This window comes from Heterocephalus glaber, unplaced genomic scaffold (assembly GCF_053883595.1).
Source record: "Heterocephalus glaber isolate CG9 unplaced genomic scaffold, H.glaber_assembly_v1.0 deba00001805, whole genome shotgun sequence".
NCBI classification, from domain to species: domain Eukaryota; kingdom Metazoa; phylum Chordata; class Mammalia; order Rodentia; family Bathyergidae; genus Heterocephalus; species Heterocephalus glaber.
In genome coordinates, this window is record NW_028258480.1 from 2,818,683 (window position 1) to 2,830,938 (window position 12,256).

At 46.5% G+C, this 12,256-nt stretch overlaps 1 protein-coding gene across 2 annotated transcripts; it reads left to right on the forward strand.

The window, feature by feature from the left end:
• Positions 1 to 2,387: 2,387 nt before the first annotated feature.
• Cntf (ciliary neurotrophic factor) lies at positions 2,388 to 10,169 on the forward strand. Of its 2 annotated transcripts, XM_087203640.1 has the most exons (3): positions 3,769 to 3,842; positions 4,738 to 4,793; positions 4,904 to 10,169. In XM_087203640.1, exons 2-3 carry the CDS (start codon positions 4,743 to 4,745, stop codon positions 5,384 to 5,386), a joined length of 534 nt encoding a protein of 177 aa, XP_087059766.1. In that variant the 5' UTR covers positions 3,769 to 3,842; positions 4,738 to 4,742; the 3' UTR covers positions 5,387 to 10,169. The 2 variants fall into 2 exon arrangements, with proteins under 2 accessions (XP_004869796.1, XP_087059766.1); XM_004869739.4 differs by lacking the exon at positions 4,738 to 4,793 and having other exon boundaries at positions 2,388 to 3,842.
• The last annotated feature ends 2,087 nt before the right edge of the window (positions 10,170 to 12,256 follow it).

Genomic DNA, 12,256 nt, shown 5'->3' on the forward strand with positions numbered 1-12,256 from the left:
GCTCTCCAGTGGCCTTTACAGAAAGCTGTCCTCAGCACGAACAAAATCACTACAGTAGCCTAGTGCAGGATGATAGGTTCATGGTGACTTGTGTGCTCTTTGAGATTCTGAGAGCATTGAGATTAAGGAGTTTTAAGGGGATGAGGAAGGTTGTTCAGTGTCTAAATTACAGATGAAAATCTCGTGTGAATCATTTTTGTCCTCACCATTTCCTTACATACGCCTACCTTCTGTCCCTTTGTTTTGTTTTTGGTTTTTTGCTTTGCTGTATATTGGTTCATTGTGGCTCCCTGTTAGCGAAGCAGCAGTGTCTAGGAGTAGGAGTCCTAAGTCAGAAGAAAGCTGCCGTTTTGTTTCCCTTCTAGTAACACCTCAGAAAGGGCTCACTTTCTGAAATTCTGGCAGTTACCACTTCCTTTGGAAGAAGAGTTTTCCTGGAGTGTGCATTGCTTATATAGTAACTCCATGGAAGACACAGGTAGTGTTGTGTACAAATTCTTAACTCCCAGAAGACTAAGCAGCTGTTGGCTCGTTTTTAGAGAACTAAAAGGGCAGCGCCTGTCTCACGTACCTCGGAAGCTGGACTTGAAGCCTTATCCTGTTCCTTGTCCCTTGTTGGAAGTGTGTGCTGGCTGTTGGGAAGAATGAAGTTTTTAAAAAACGAGAAACAGCTTGTTTTTCACAAACACTAAAGCTAAAAAGTTTATCCATTTCTTCTTGATTTATTTTTTTCTCAAAAAGGCATGAGAAAATGTCATCTGAAAGAGACTTACCCCAGCAGCGGTGGTGGGAGGCGAGGAGCGAGACACCTACGGGAGAGAGTCTCATGTGCACTCTTACTGCCTTTCAGAGGTCGCAGATTTGCTGTCTCCAGTGTAAGGGCAGAAAATGGAACAAAGGAGGAAGGGATGTAGAACATGCTTTCCTGGCCATGGAGTTTGCAGTTGACTTGATACATTGAGTAGATTTTAACCTATTTTAGGTTGGCTGGATGGCTCTAGACAAAGCTGTTCCATTCTGTACTGTTTCATTAGCTGGCGTCCACATCCTACACTCACCTTTGCCTTTGTTACACTTAGACTTTGTCTCTCTGAATTTCACTTCATCAGATATTTTAGCTTGGTATTTTTAAAACAAATGGCATTAAAAAAATAAAAAAACTTCTTTCTAGGGTAGGGGAAAATATATTCTCCCTCCCTATACCACACTCCCCTCCCCATGAAAAGCAATTATCTCTTGATTATTAGAACTTTCCGTCTTTTTTTTTTTTTTTTTAAACCTTTCTACAGCTACCATTTGCTGACAATAAATTACTTTAGAAGTTTGCAGTAGATTTTTTGCGTGGACTTTGTATTTTTCCTTTTGAGAAAAAAGTCTTGGCATAGTCAGGAGTCAGTGTAAGTAAACTAAGCCCTTTTCCCTTCTGCTCCCCATGCTGCTGTTTATTTCATTATCCTTCTCAGGAGCTCTTTTCATCTTGAAAGTCCATATTTCCTACTCTTACTCAAATTCCCTTCACAATCTCCATCTTGAATTGGAAATTCCAAATTATGACAAAGTCGGTGAGATACAACTATTCAATATTTCTAGATGTACCTGTCCCTTGTTTGTGCTTGCCCGGGCTTATTTTGCATAATTAGACCCCTTAATATATTTCAGGAAGTTTAGACAGACACTGGCAGGGAGTTCTGGGAGGAAAGAAAGATAGAAGCATCCACATAGAGCATAGAGCACTTGAACCCCCTTAGTACCTATCTACCTGGAGGAAAACCACATACAAATACACTACCAACCTAAATAAGGTTATTACAGTCTCGGTGTCTAAAGTACCATTTTTTCCTCCTGTCTTTTCCCCACTTTCCAGTATACTCAAGAAAATTGAAAGAAATGTAATGGATCAATTTAAAATACTTTATTTCCTAAAAGCCTTTTTTGCCTATTGTAATGTGTGGGACCCTTCTCCTTTGAGGGGAGAGATGGGTTATTACCTGAATATAGGTTGAAAAGGTTATGTACAAAGAAATTATAATAAAAGGGATACTTTGCTTTTCAAATCCTTGTTTTTTCTTAATCTAGGTAAGGCATATCCAAAACAAGTATGTAAAGAAAAAAATAAAAGTTGTCCTCATGGCAGCAACTTGTCTTCCTGGGTTGTACTGAGCTACGGTTTCCTGGGGTGAAAGAAGTGATGCTGTTAAATGAGCACGAAGTCCCTCAGTGGGCAGTTTTTATGTTCTGTATGCTATTGTTTGCTCTTGTTCAGTCGGGAACTTTTTGATTGTTTAATTCTTGGTTTTTAAACATAGATGCTGTGAGATTCTGTGGTCAACAGAAACCCATTTGATTGTTTCAGTAGCCTTCTAGCAAAACCAGCCCTGTTGATGTAGTAAAGAGAACATTAAGACTGCTCTGAGGTCAATGTCACTCTGATAATGACAACTGTGTCAGCATTCAGTATCACTTATCTGCAAAACTCAATATCCATAGAATCAACTTTAAAAAGGAGAAAAAGCCCCAGAATCTTACCTTTGACAGTCTTCTGTGTCAGCTGCCCAAGCCTCCTTTCTCCCTTGTTTACCTGTGTAAATTGACTGTGCAGATGGTAGCATCTATGCTGTGAATCTAAAAGCACATCGATCCAGTTAGCGTCATTCTTTGAGTTAAATGCAATAGAATGACGATTCTCCAATCACCTTTTAACTCTTTGTCTTCATTTTCAAAGCTCAGCTCATTCTCTTATTATAAAGTATGTGCAGTGCTGGAGACAGGGAAGAGAACAGAAAGCATGTTGTCACTTGAGTAGGGCTGCCTGAGAAATGTTACCGAGTTAGGGCTGGATGTTTCCTTTGGAAGACAACAAGCCTAAACAGAACCTTCCACATCTGTAGTTACCAGGAGGGCACTGAAAGTGAGATTAGAGATGCTGCTTCAGTTGACTTTGTAATCAAGTACAAATTAAACTAACTTTAAAAGTACTTATCAAGATAGGAAATGAAAAGATGCTGCCTTTTTAAAGGACCATTTTCACAGAAACTGAGTTTCCTACACAAAATAATTGAAAAGTTGGTGGGGAAAAATAACTGAATCCAAAGCCCACTATATAAATTTGAATGCAGTTTATTGGATTTTGTGCACATTCATCTTAAGTTTTTTATATAAAATGGGAAAACTAGTATTTACTTCAGAATTAATCGAAGGATCAAATGTTTTAAAGCCTTTGTTCAGTGTCTGAGCCATTGTAGGTGTTTAATAATTATATCAATAATAACTTAACTATTGAACACTATCAGGCCAAATCAAAAACAAAAAAGACATGGGACGCACAAGGCAGGTGATGATAAAGTGAACTGATTCTATGTGTATATTAAATAGATTGCGGTAGGCAAGGGTGTCATGAGGACTGAGGTGATAGTGACCTTGTTGCTAAGTACAGAAGCAAAACACTGACATAAAAACAAGTGTGCTAAGTACTGAGTGGAGGAGAGAGATGGAGGCAGACGCTGCAGGGGGAAAAAAAGCTGATTAAAAAGGGCCCTTTGATTCCACAGGCACAAAAAATCCACAGCCAGGAATTTGCTGCCACCTCTGAGTCGGGGCGGCGGGGCGGGGGGAGTCCCATTAGAGAATGCCCAGTGGGTCGCGCCCTCGAGTCACGCTTCTGATTGGGACCGGTGCAGACGGGGCGAGACCCAGCTCACTTGTTTCCTGGATGGTCGCATCGCATCGGGATGGCTTTTGCAGAGCTTTCACCACTGACCCCTCATCGTCGGGACCTCTGTAGCCGTTCTATCTGGCTAGCAAGGAAGATTCGTTCAGACCTGACTGCTCTCATGGACTCTTACGTGAGTCGTCTGTGTTACTGTTGACTGTTTCCCTGCGTCTCAAGCCCCAGCTAGTGCCTTAGCATCACGCTGCAGCCCCATAACCAGTTAGGAAAGCCCAGTCACGGTCCTGTCCACGGTGGCTCTTTCCGTGTGGAAACTCGGGTGACCTTCATGCCTTTCTCCACTGTTTGGGAGATGTGTTATTCCTTCACTGAGGGAAGACATGAGGTTTTAGGTAGGATTGGCTATTGGAGGCTGTTCCTAACTTGATACCCTATATTCTGAATTCTACCAAAATAGATTAACTGTTCTACAGACACTGTTCCAAATTTTTGAGCTATATAAAATGAAAGAGGTTAGTAAGATTGGGCTGAAGAGCAATATGAACTTAGCAAAAATTTGTAAATCCAACTACTCTTATACGGGGTTAGGTCCTCACTTTTAGTGTGACGTCCAAAGTGTCCTTGTGTCTGACTAGAAAGATCACCTAAGCTATCAGAAGGACCCCTTGAAAGGCTCACTGGACACTCATGAAGTGTTGATTCTTGAGCTACGCATGGACCTCCAGGTTGGTTTTCTGAAAGAGGGATCTCCCTCAGTTTCTACCTAAGTCCTGTGGTGGAAATGCTCCAGGCTCCATGGGAAGTTCCTGAACTTCAATGCTGAGGGTTGCTTCGGCTTTGAACAGCCTTGCCAGTCAGAAATCAGTCTGACTTAAAACATGAGTTCCTGCCGTATTGACTCCACCAGTACAGATAGGAAGGCAAGGGGAGGTGCTACAGTAGCTACTCCAGTGTGTCCTGAGTGTATGGTTTAAATATTTCAGGAGACAGTTTGAAGCACCAATTTAGAAAACATTCTATATCGTGGTTTTCAACCTTTCCAACTTACTGAAAGTTGAATATTCTTGCAGGGAAAATGCAGCCCGTCTGTCAGTCTCAGGGAGCTTGCCATCTTGCTACAGTCTGGGTATGGATCCCAAGTTAAGTTTCTGTTCTTTACACTGGGGATCTTTGATCAGAGAGGTTTGTGAGCTTGTAGGCCCTGCACAGGTGTCATGCTCTCCATCTTCTTGCCAGGTGAAGCATCAGGGCCTGAGCGAGAACGTGAGCCTGGACGCTGTGGGCGGAGTGCCGGCTGCGAGCATCGCTCAGTGGAGCGAGCTGACTGAGGCCGAGCGGCTCCAGGAGAACCTGCACGCTTACCGCACCTTCCACGTGCTGCTGGCCAGGCTTCTGGAAGACCAGCAGGTGCACTTCACCCCCACCGAGAGCGACTTCCACCAGGCCATACGCTCGCTGGGGCTCCAGGTTTCCGCCTTTGCCTACCAGCTGGAGGAGTTGATGGTGCTCCTGGAACACGAGATCCCCCCAAATGAGACCAGCGGGGTGCCTCTGGGAGAGGGGGGGCTCTTTGAGAAGAAGCTGTGGGGCCTGAAGGTGCTGCAGGAGCTTTCCCAGTGGACCGTGAGGTCCATCCGTGACCTGCGGCTCATCTCCTCACAGCCGGCGGGGATCCCGGCAGATGAGAGCCGGTACTTTGCCAAGGATGAGAAAATGTAGCTGCCCACCCTCCCCTCGCTTCTCTTTGAGGGAACGCTGGGAGTTCTGTGCCGCCTCATTTTCACGTCTTGGGTTGTTGAAAAGCTCTAAGACCTCATGAAGTAGGGCTGAAGACACGGAGAGGAGGGCATCCAGCTTTTGTCCAGAGTGGGTGCGAGGAGTAAGCTCTCTGCCCACTAAGTGACCTTTACAGTAATGGCCTTACAGGCCCAAGGAGAGATACTTTAACTCTAGTTCTGGAGGACTTCTGAGAAGACTAAACCAATAAAGAAAACCATGCCTTCTAGCTGTTCCAACTCTAAGGCAATAAAAATTATGATGGCTAACACGCATTGAGTAGCTGCTGTCTTGGGCAGTATGCCGAGGGCTGTCTGTACATTGCATGTAACTTGCAACACCCACCTGAGGGAGGTGGTGCCCCCCATGGCAGATAAGAAGGCCCTTAGGTCTGGTTGAGGTCTCAGCTCCGAGTGCCACCTTGTGTGTGAGCCCAGGTCCTTCTCATTGTAGGCCTTGTGCCCTTAGGAGGCTCGGTTATAGGCCTGTCACTGCACCTCCGGCACGCAGTCTGCCCGGCATGGGGAACACCCTCCATTACAGTCCCTCAGAAGTCCGTAGCAGACTTTAGTTTACACAGGCAGTATCTGTCTCCCACACTTGGCGAAGAAGAGAACAGCCGAAGGTCTTCGGTTCCATTTGAGGAGAAGATGAGGTTCCCACACTTGGGAGCCGGGAAGGTGCAGTAATCCGGCCTGGTCTGATTGGGCTCGGCTTCTGCTGGGCGCCTCTCATGTGCCCTAATTGTCCCTCCAGCGGTGACACACTGTGGCTCGAGCATTCGGGAACAATGGCTGGAGCACGACTCAGGTCAGAAAGCCAACTTGGTCGGCTCGCATTCTCTGGACCTAGTCATGAGGAGAGGGTGAGGCCCACTGCTTCCCACTGGGGATGCCGGAGATTCTGCCGCGATGCGCGGCCGCGCCTCCGCGCTGCACGCCAAAGGCCGGGCTGTGCTCGCGAGAACACACGCACTGTGAAGGCTGTCGCCGTGCTTGGGCACAGGAGCACTCATCACACGCAGCACAGCCGTGTCCCAGCGGTGCAGCCGGAACGCAAAAGTTCTCAGGGGTCATTTATTGTACACTTAACCTGTAATTAAAGCTCAGGATCTTGGATTGAGGGTGCAATAAATTCGGTGCGACTAATCGCAGCATTTTTGTTAATGAACCGTGATCAGAAAGGGCTCGCTGCCAGGTCACACGAAGCGGGAAGCGGGATGTGGGACAGCTTGGGTGCTTCACGGAACGGGCCGCGCCCAGAACTCCATGCAGTCAGCACTTCGACAGGACGTGGGCTAGGTGTTGTGGCCGTTAAGGGAAGTGAAGCCCGCTTCGTAATACCCGTTTGTGGAAATATGTACGTATGTGAGACTAAGTACCAATGTAAGTTGGAGTTAGAAGGCCTGAGTCCACGTGTTACAGAAATAAGATCAGTGAGGGCCAGAAATACTTTCTTGGAGTAGAGAGGAGTTGTGTCTAAGAGGTTGGCTGAAAACAGTGTGGGGGAAAATGAAGAACGTGGCGAAGAGTTGGCCACTTAAAAAAAACAAAGGCAATAATGCATATTTGGCCCCAGCTGTCAGTAGAGGCTTACTGTTGGGTTTTTATTCTACCTGTAATTTTGGTACAGACACATAGCTTCCCACTACAGATATAGAAGCTTATTTAATTCAAACTTTTCCTCGTTTAAATTATTTCTTCTGCTTGATACTAGCGTTTTTTTCCATTAGTAAATATCTGCTCACTAATGTAAAGCCCTTTAAACTATCTGGGAAGTCGTTTTGTGTAAAGGAGAAACATGAGCTGTCCGCATCTGGAATGCGTGACCCCTCCAGGTGTCTTCTGACCCGAAGGCATGGCAGGGCAGACCTCTGCAGAAGTTCAGAGGTGAGCAGCTGGCTCACACTCAGCTTGGTGGCCATGGGGGAGTATTTACCAAGAGGCGAGGAGGGTCAGGGAAGGAACAAGTGTTAACTGTCGAATGCAGGGATCGGGGAGGCGTGTGAGCCTCGTCTCCTGAGTGCATTCCCAGCACTGCTCAGAGCCATCCATCAGCTTCTCCTTCGAGAAACCTGCATTTGCCTGAGAGTGACAGGGAAACGAGCGCCTCTCCATGTAACAGCAAACACGTGTCGGGTCTGAATGTGCACGTGAAGTGGGTAAAGTGAATGACAAGTAAGGGTCTGGTGCCGGGCTGGGGCGCTGGGTGCGTATCTTACAATGCAAGTAGCAGGAATGAAAACACTGTAGAAGGGCATGCGTTTTAAAGATCTATGCCCCTAAAGTGGCTTTTTATTGAGATTTTACTCCCTTTGTTCTTAGGACTGTGTTACGAATAGGCTCTCTGGGCAGGCAGATGTCACAAAGCACATAACTTTTGTTCTACCCTCCAACCCCTACTTTGTAAAAAGGATCCTTTCCGTCCGCCTCCAGAGCGGTCCTTGCTGCAGAGTCTGATTCTGTTTTCTGAGTCTGTTAAGAAATTACATGGCTGATAGTAGATTTGTCTTATATTAAGAGGATGATTTGGGAAATGCTTGCAAATTGTCAAACTTGAAGACCAAACATATGGTTAGTTTGAAGCTAATGAGGGTCAAGTAAAGTGAGAATTTTAATAAAAATGGAAAGTGTAAGGTCATAGCCTTGGTATTGCTGTTATTTCAATCTGCTGTGGACGAAAGCCCAAAGATGACTCATTGTAGTGAACACAGTCAAACAGGGAGAGGACACGGAAATATTTTAGGGAGACATGTCTGAAAGGAAATCCAGAACGACTTGTCTGAATTTCCAGCTTCATGGGTACCGCTGTGTTATCTCTGTCCTCTCTGCTGGGGTGAAATAGAGATGCAGGAAGCAGAGACCTCCACGGAGTGGGAAAGGGCTGGTGGAAATGGAGTAGCGAGGAAGAAAATGTGGACAGCCATTGAGTGTGTGGGGGGCACCCGTGCAGTGTTTGGGCCAAGACATTCCTGAGAAAGAATGACCTGGCCTCCTGGCTCACCCCACCCTCCTCCTCAAGCAGCAAGCTCAAGAATGAGCCTTCTGAATGTTGTTGCATTCAGAAAGTAAAAAATGATTAACAGCCTGATCTGGGACAAAAGCTTCGGTAGAGCTCTGGGTACCGCAGATAAAGACAGAGTAAAAAGATAATTTGGTCTGCTGATGAAATGTGTGTGGAGTGTGAGACAAAATCCATGTGCTTGTGACTCAGCATGAAATGTGTTTCTTGGATTTATCTATTTTTGGCCCACGAAAAATAAGGCACCAGAATGGCTAACAATAAAGTTGTCTGCTCTGCAAGACCATGAGTTACTTCTTTTATCGCTGTGTCTTTGGATGAACAAGGAGGATTTCAAGTGATGTCAACAGTTGATGAAATGTAATCCTCCAGCCAGGGCCAGACTCACTCAAGGGTGCTGGGTGACTCTCCAGGATGCCAGGCCACTGAGCGGAACTCCCAGGACCAAGTCGGCCGAGAAAAGGCTCGGTTGGTACAGCACCGTGCCAGTGCCAGTGCGTCACCCTCCAACTGCAGCCTCATCGACCAGCTCGTGACTGGCGAGAACCTCCTTTTATATGGTTTAATTTCAAGCACTGGACCCCAGTCCAGCCTTTGGCATTAAGAGAACACTGACTAGCTCGTTTCTGGGGCTAGAAACTAAGTTGTGGGAGATCATATAAGGAAAGTTTTGTAGCTGTTCTCATACAAGGAGATTCTGTATTTCTCTGCAGTCAAGGTCATTTACTTACTTGCCATGTCAGACAACTCTACGCTATTTTAGCTCATTTAATCCTTTGAGGTATTCTCTTTCATAGTTAAAAAATGACAGAGTGAATTTGCCCAAGTTTGTTCCTCTGGCATATGGTAAGGCTAAAGTTTAAAAATCAGTTCGCTATGCCCCATGCTACGGGATCGTCTCATTCTAAAACTCCATCTCTGTGATTCACCCCTTGGATGAGGCCAGTACAGGCTTGTACCAAACCTCCCACTGTAACAAAACCCTCTGAGCTTCCAAACGGACAAGTGACCTTTTCTGAGCTTCCTCTTACAAAATGGAAATGGTGACAACCAACTCCCGAGGTGGTTTTATATGGTGTAGGCAATCCCGTATCTGAAGGTACTTGGAAGGGACAGACATTGAGTATATATATTTAATGTCTCCAGTGGCTCGGATTCACATCAGACTTTGGATGGAGCAGCAGTCATATTCTGTGAGTACCTCAGGGTGCCATTTGCTTTTCAGGATTCACCTGATCACAGCCTCAACTTCACCCTCCTGGCCTTTGCCTGTGGAAGGCTGACCCACCCTCTGGAGAGGTGAGACCCAGCTGTTCACAGCACCCCGAAGGTGGCCTTCGCAGTATGTGGGGTCACACAGGTCCTGCAAAGCTTGGCAGGCTCTAGAGGAAGCCAAGGAAATTTGCAAGCCAAGGCATCATTCACCCAGGATATGTGAAAGCATTCATTAACTTGGAGTTGTCGAGGATAAGCGTCATCTGAGGAAGCTACCCGGTGAAGCTTCTCAAAAATAATATTCCACAATGAGAGATTAGAGACATTTATAGCTAAATGGATGCATATTGAGGCCATACTCTTAAGTGAAATAAATAGGACACACACGTGTAAATACTGGTGTGAGAAACAAAGTGTAAATAAGGATTAAAATGATTAAAATGAATAATTGATAATGTGAAATAGGAAGAAAAGGTCCAAAGTGGTAGAGGCAGTGGGAGGGGTAGGGGAAAGGAAAGAAGGGAAAGGAAAAATTATGAGAAAAGGAAAAAATGGAAACAAATTCTTTGTAAATAGGGAAGGGTGGAGGGGGTGAAGGAAGGACAGGGAATGGGGAAAAAATAAGAACAAAGATACATCATGTACAGGTACAAGCACCCAATGATAAAAGTATTGTATACCTAAAATGTACCAATAAAAGAATTTAAGCAAAATAATATTCCAAGGCGGTGTCTTCAGGTGACGAGCACCTGTACGCTATACCACTAGGGAAGGGCGTAGGTCTGGCTTCTTACTTAACAGTTCTTGGTTCATATTCCCAGAAGCTTGGAGCAGCAGGTGGGTTCTCAAATAATTTGAGAAGTCACTAAAAAAAATAATGTCAATATTCCCAACCCGATTCTAAGTTTTAGATCTCAGTCTCGAAGTTGCCTGCCCCACTCCAACCAAATTTAACAGCAGTACGTATTGATATTTCTTGTGGGCCAGCACTAAGGAGATGAATGGTAACGACAGCAACTATTTATGTGGTATTTATTATGTGTCAAAGCATTGTTCTGATTGCTTTACATGCATGAACTCACTTGTTCTTCACTGGAACTCTGTGAGGTAGACAAAGAGGTTCTTATTTTACAAATGAAGAGACACTTTCCTGCACTTGGAACTCAGCCTCTTGGTGAGACATGTTCACCAACAGGGACAAGGCGGTAACAAGTCGGGTGTGGTGAGTAGATCATGCAGATAAGCACAGAGGACCCGAGAGCACCCTGGGGCTGGACTCGTGGCAGCAGGCACTGAAGGGTGATGGCTTTGCCCTGAGGAAGAAGCGGGAGGAAGAGGAGGTGCTGCACTCGGGGAAGGCAGGCGGCAGGCAGGTCTGTAGGGTCTTCACGGAGTCCTGAAACTCCTAGAGGGTCCTGGGCCGCAGTGACACCCAGGGCTCCAGACCTGATGATGTGGTTATCATTATTGTTAGAGAATGTGAAGTAGGGAGAGAAGGGCCTTAGGGGAAGGGGAAAAGGAGGAATGGAATCAATATGAGAAATGGGAAAAATGGAAACAAGGACTTTGAAAATGGGGAGGGATGGAGGGGTTGAAGGGAGGGCAAGGGAAGGGGGAAAAAGAACCAAGAGAGACTATGCGAAGGTGCAGATTTCCAACGATGAGTGCCATTATATTGTATACCTAAAATGTGCCAATAAATTTTTTTTTAAAAAGGTTTTGGAGGACAGGAAGTGACTGCGCCAAGCCTTTGTATTAGAAAAACAATTCAGACAGCTATGTCGGTATTGGTGTGAAAGCATCCGGAGGCAGAAGAATCCTATATTGTAGAAAATATGTGGTGCTCAGGTTGAGACCAGGTTTGGTTATTTGTGAAAATGTTAGGGTCCTGGCCTGCTGAAATTTGCCTTCTGGAGGGGAAAGACGGGCACCACACAGTAGTAGGATTTAGAGAGATGGAAATGAGGCAGGAAGTTGAGAGGGTGCTAGAGAATGACTGGGAGTGAAGGCAGCAGGAGGTACGCCCACAGGGACGGTGGCTGGGGTCCTCCCTCTGCTGCTCGGGAACACCCCAGGCTGACCCGCGGAGGACAGGACAGCAGAGGAGCCTCGCTCGCCAGGGCCCTGCAGCCAGAGGCCAGAAGAAATTCACTCGCCTGTCCCCCGGCAAGGCAGTGGGTGTCTAGGGCGTGTCAGCAACCGTTACAGGATTCGCGCTGGCGTGGGGCGATTTGGGGGAGCACCAGAGGGAGCAGAGCCTCACGCCGTCAAGGCTGGGCTCCGCCCACCCCACTGCCATGGCCTAGGGAGGCCCTGCTGCCGCCGCAGGCGTGACTGACGGGCAGTGTCGCTTCACAGCAGTGCTGAAGATCGCCCTCACCTCCGCGACCTGGCACGGAATTTGGGAAGCTGCCAAGTCCTAGAGCAGCGAAAGCCCTCTTTGTGTGTCTGCACCCAACTGTGAGGAGCCGTGGAGGCCCCTCATGCTGAACAGCGAGCCAGCCTGATTAGGGTTGGTGACAAGACGCGAGGGGTCGGGTCGGGCAACACCTCGGAGGAGGAAACCCCAGGAAGCGG

Bases quoted from the DNA above. Each gene is read 5' to 3' on its own strand.
- Cntf (XM_004869739.4), top strand. From the start codon at position 3,729: ATGGCTTTTGCAGAGCTTTCACCACTGACCCCTCATCGTCGGGACCTC. The intron at 3,843-4,903 runs GTGAGTCGTCTG...TCTTCTTGCCAG, and splicing joins CTGCTCTCATGGACTCTTAC to GTGAAGCATCAGGGCCTGAG.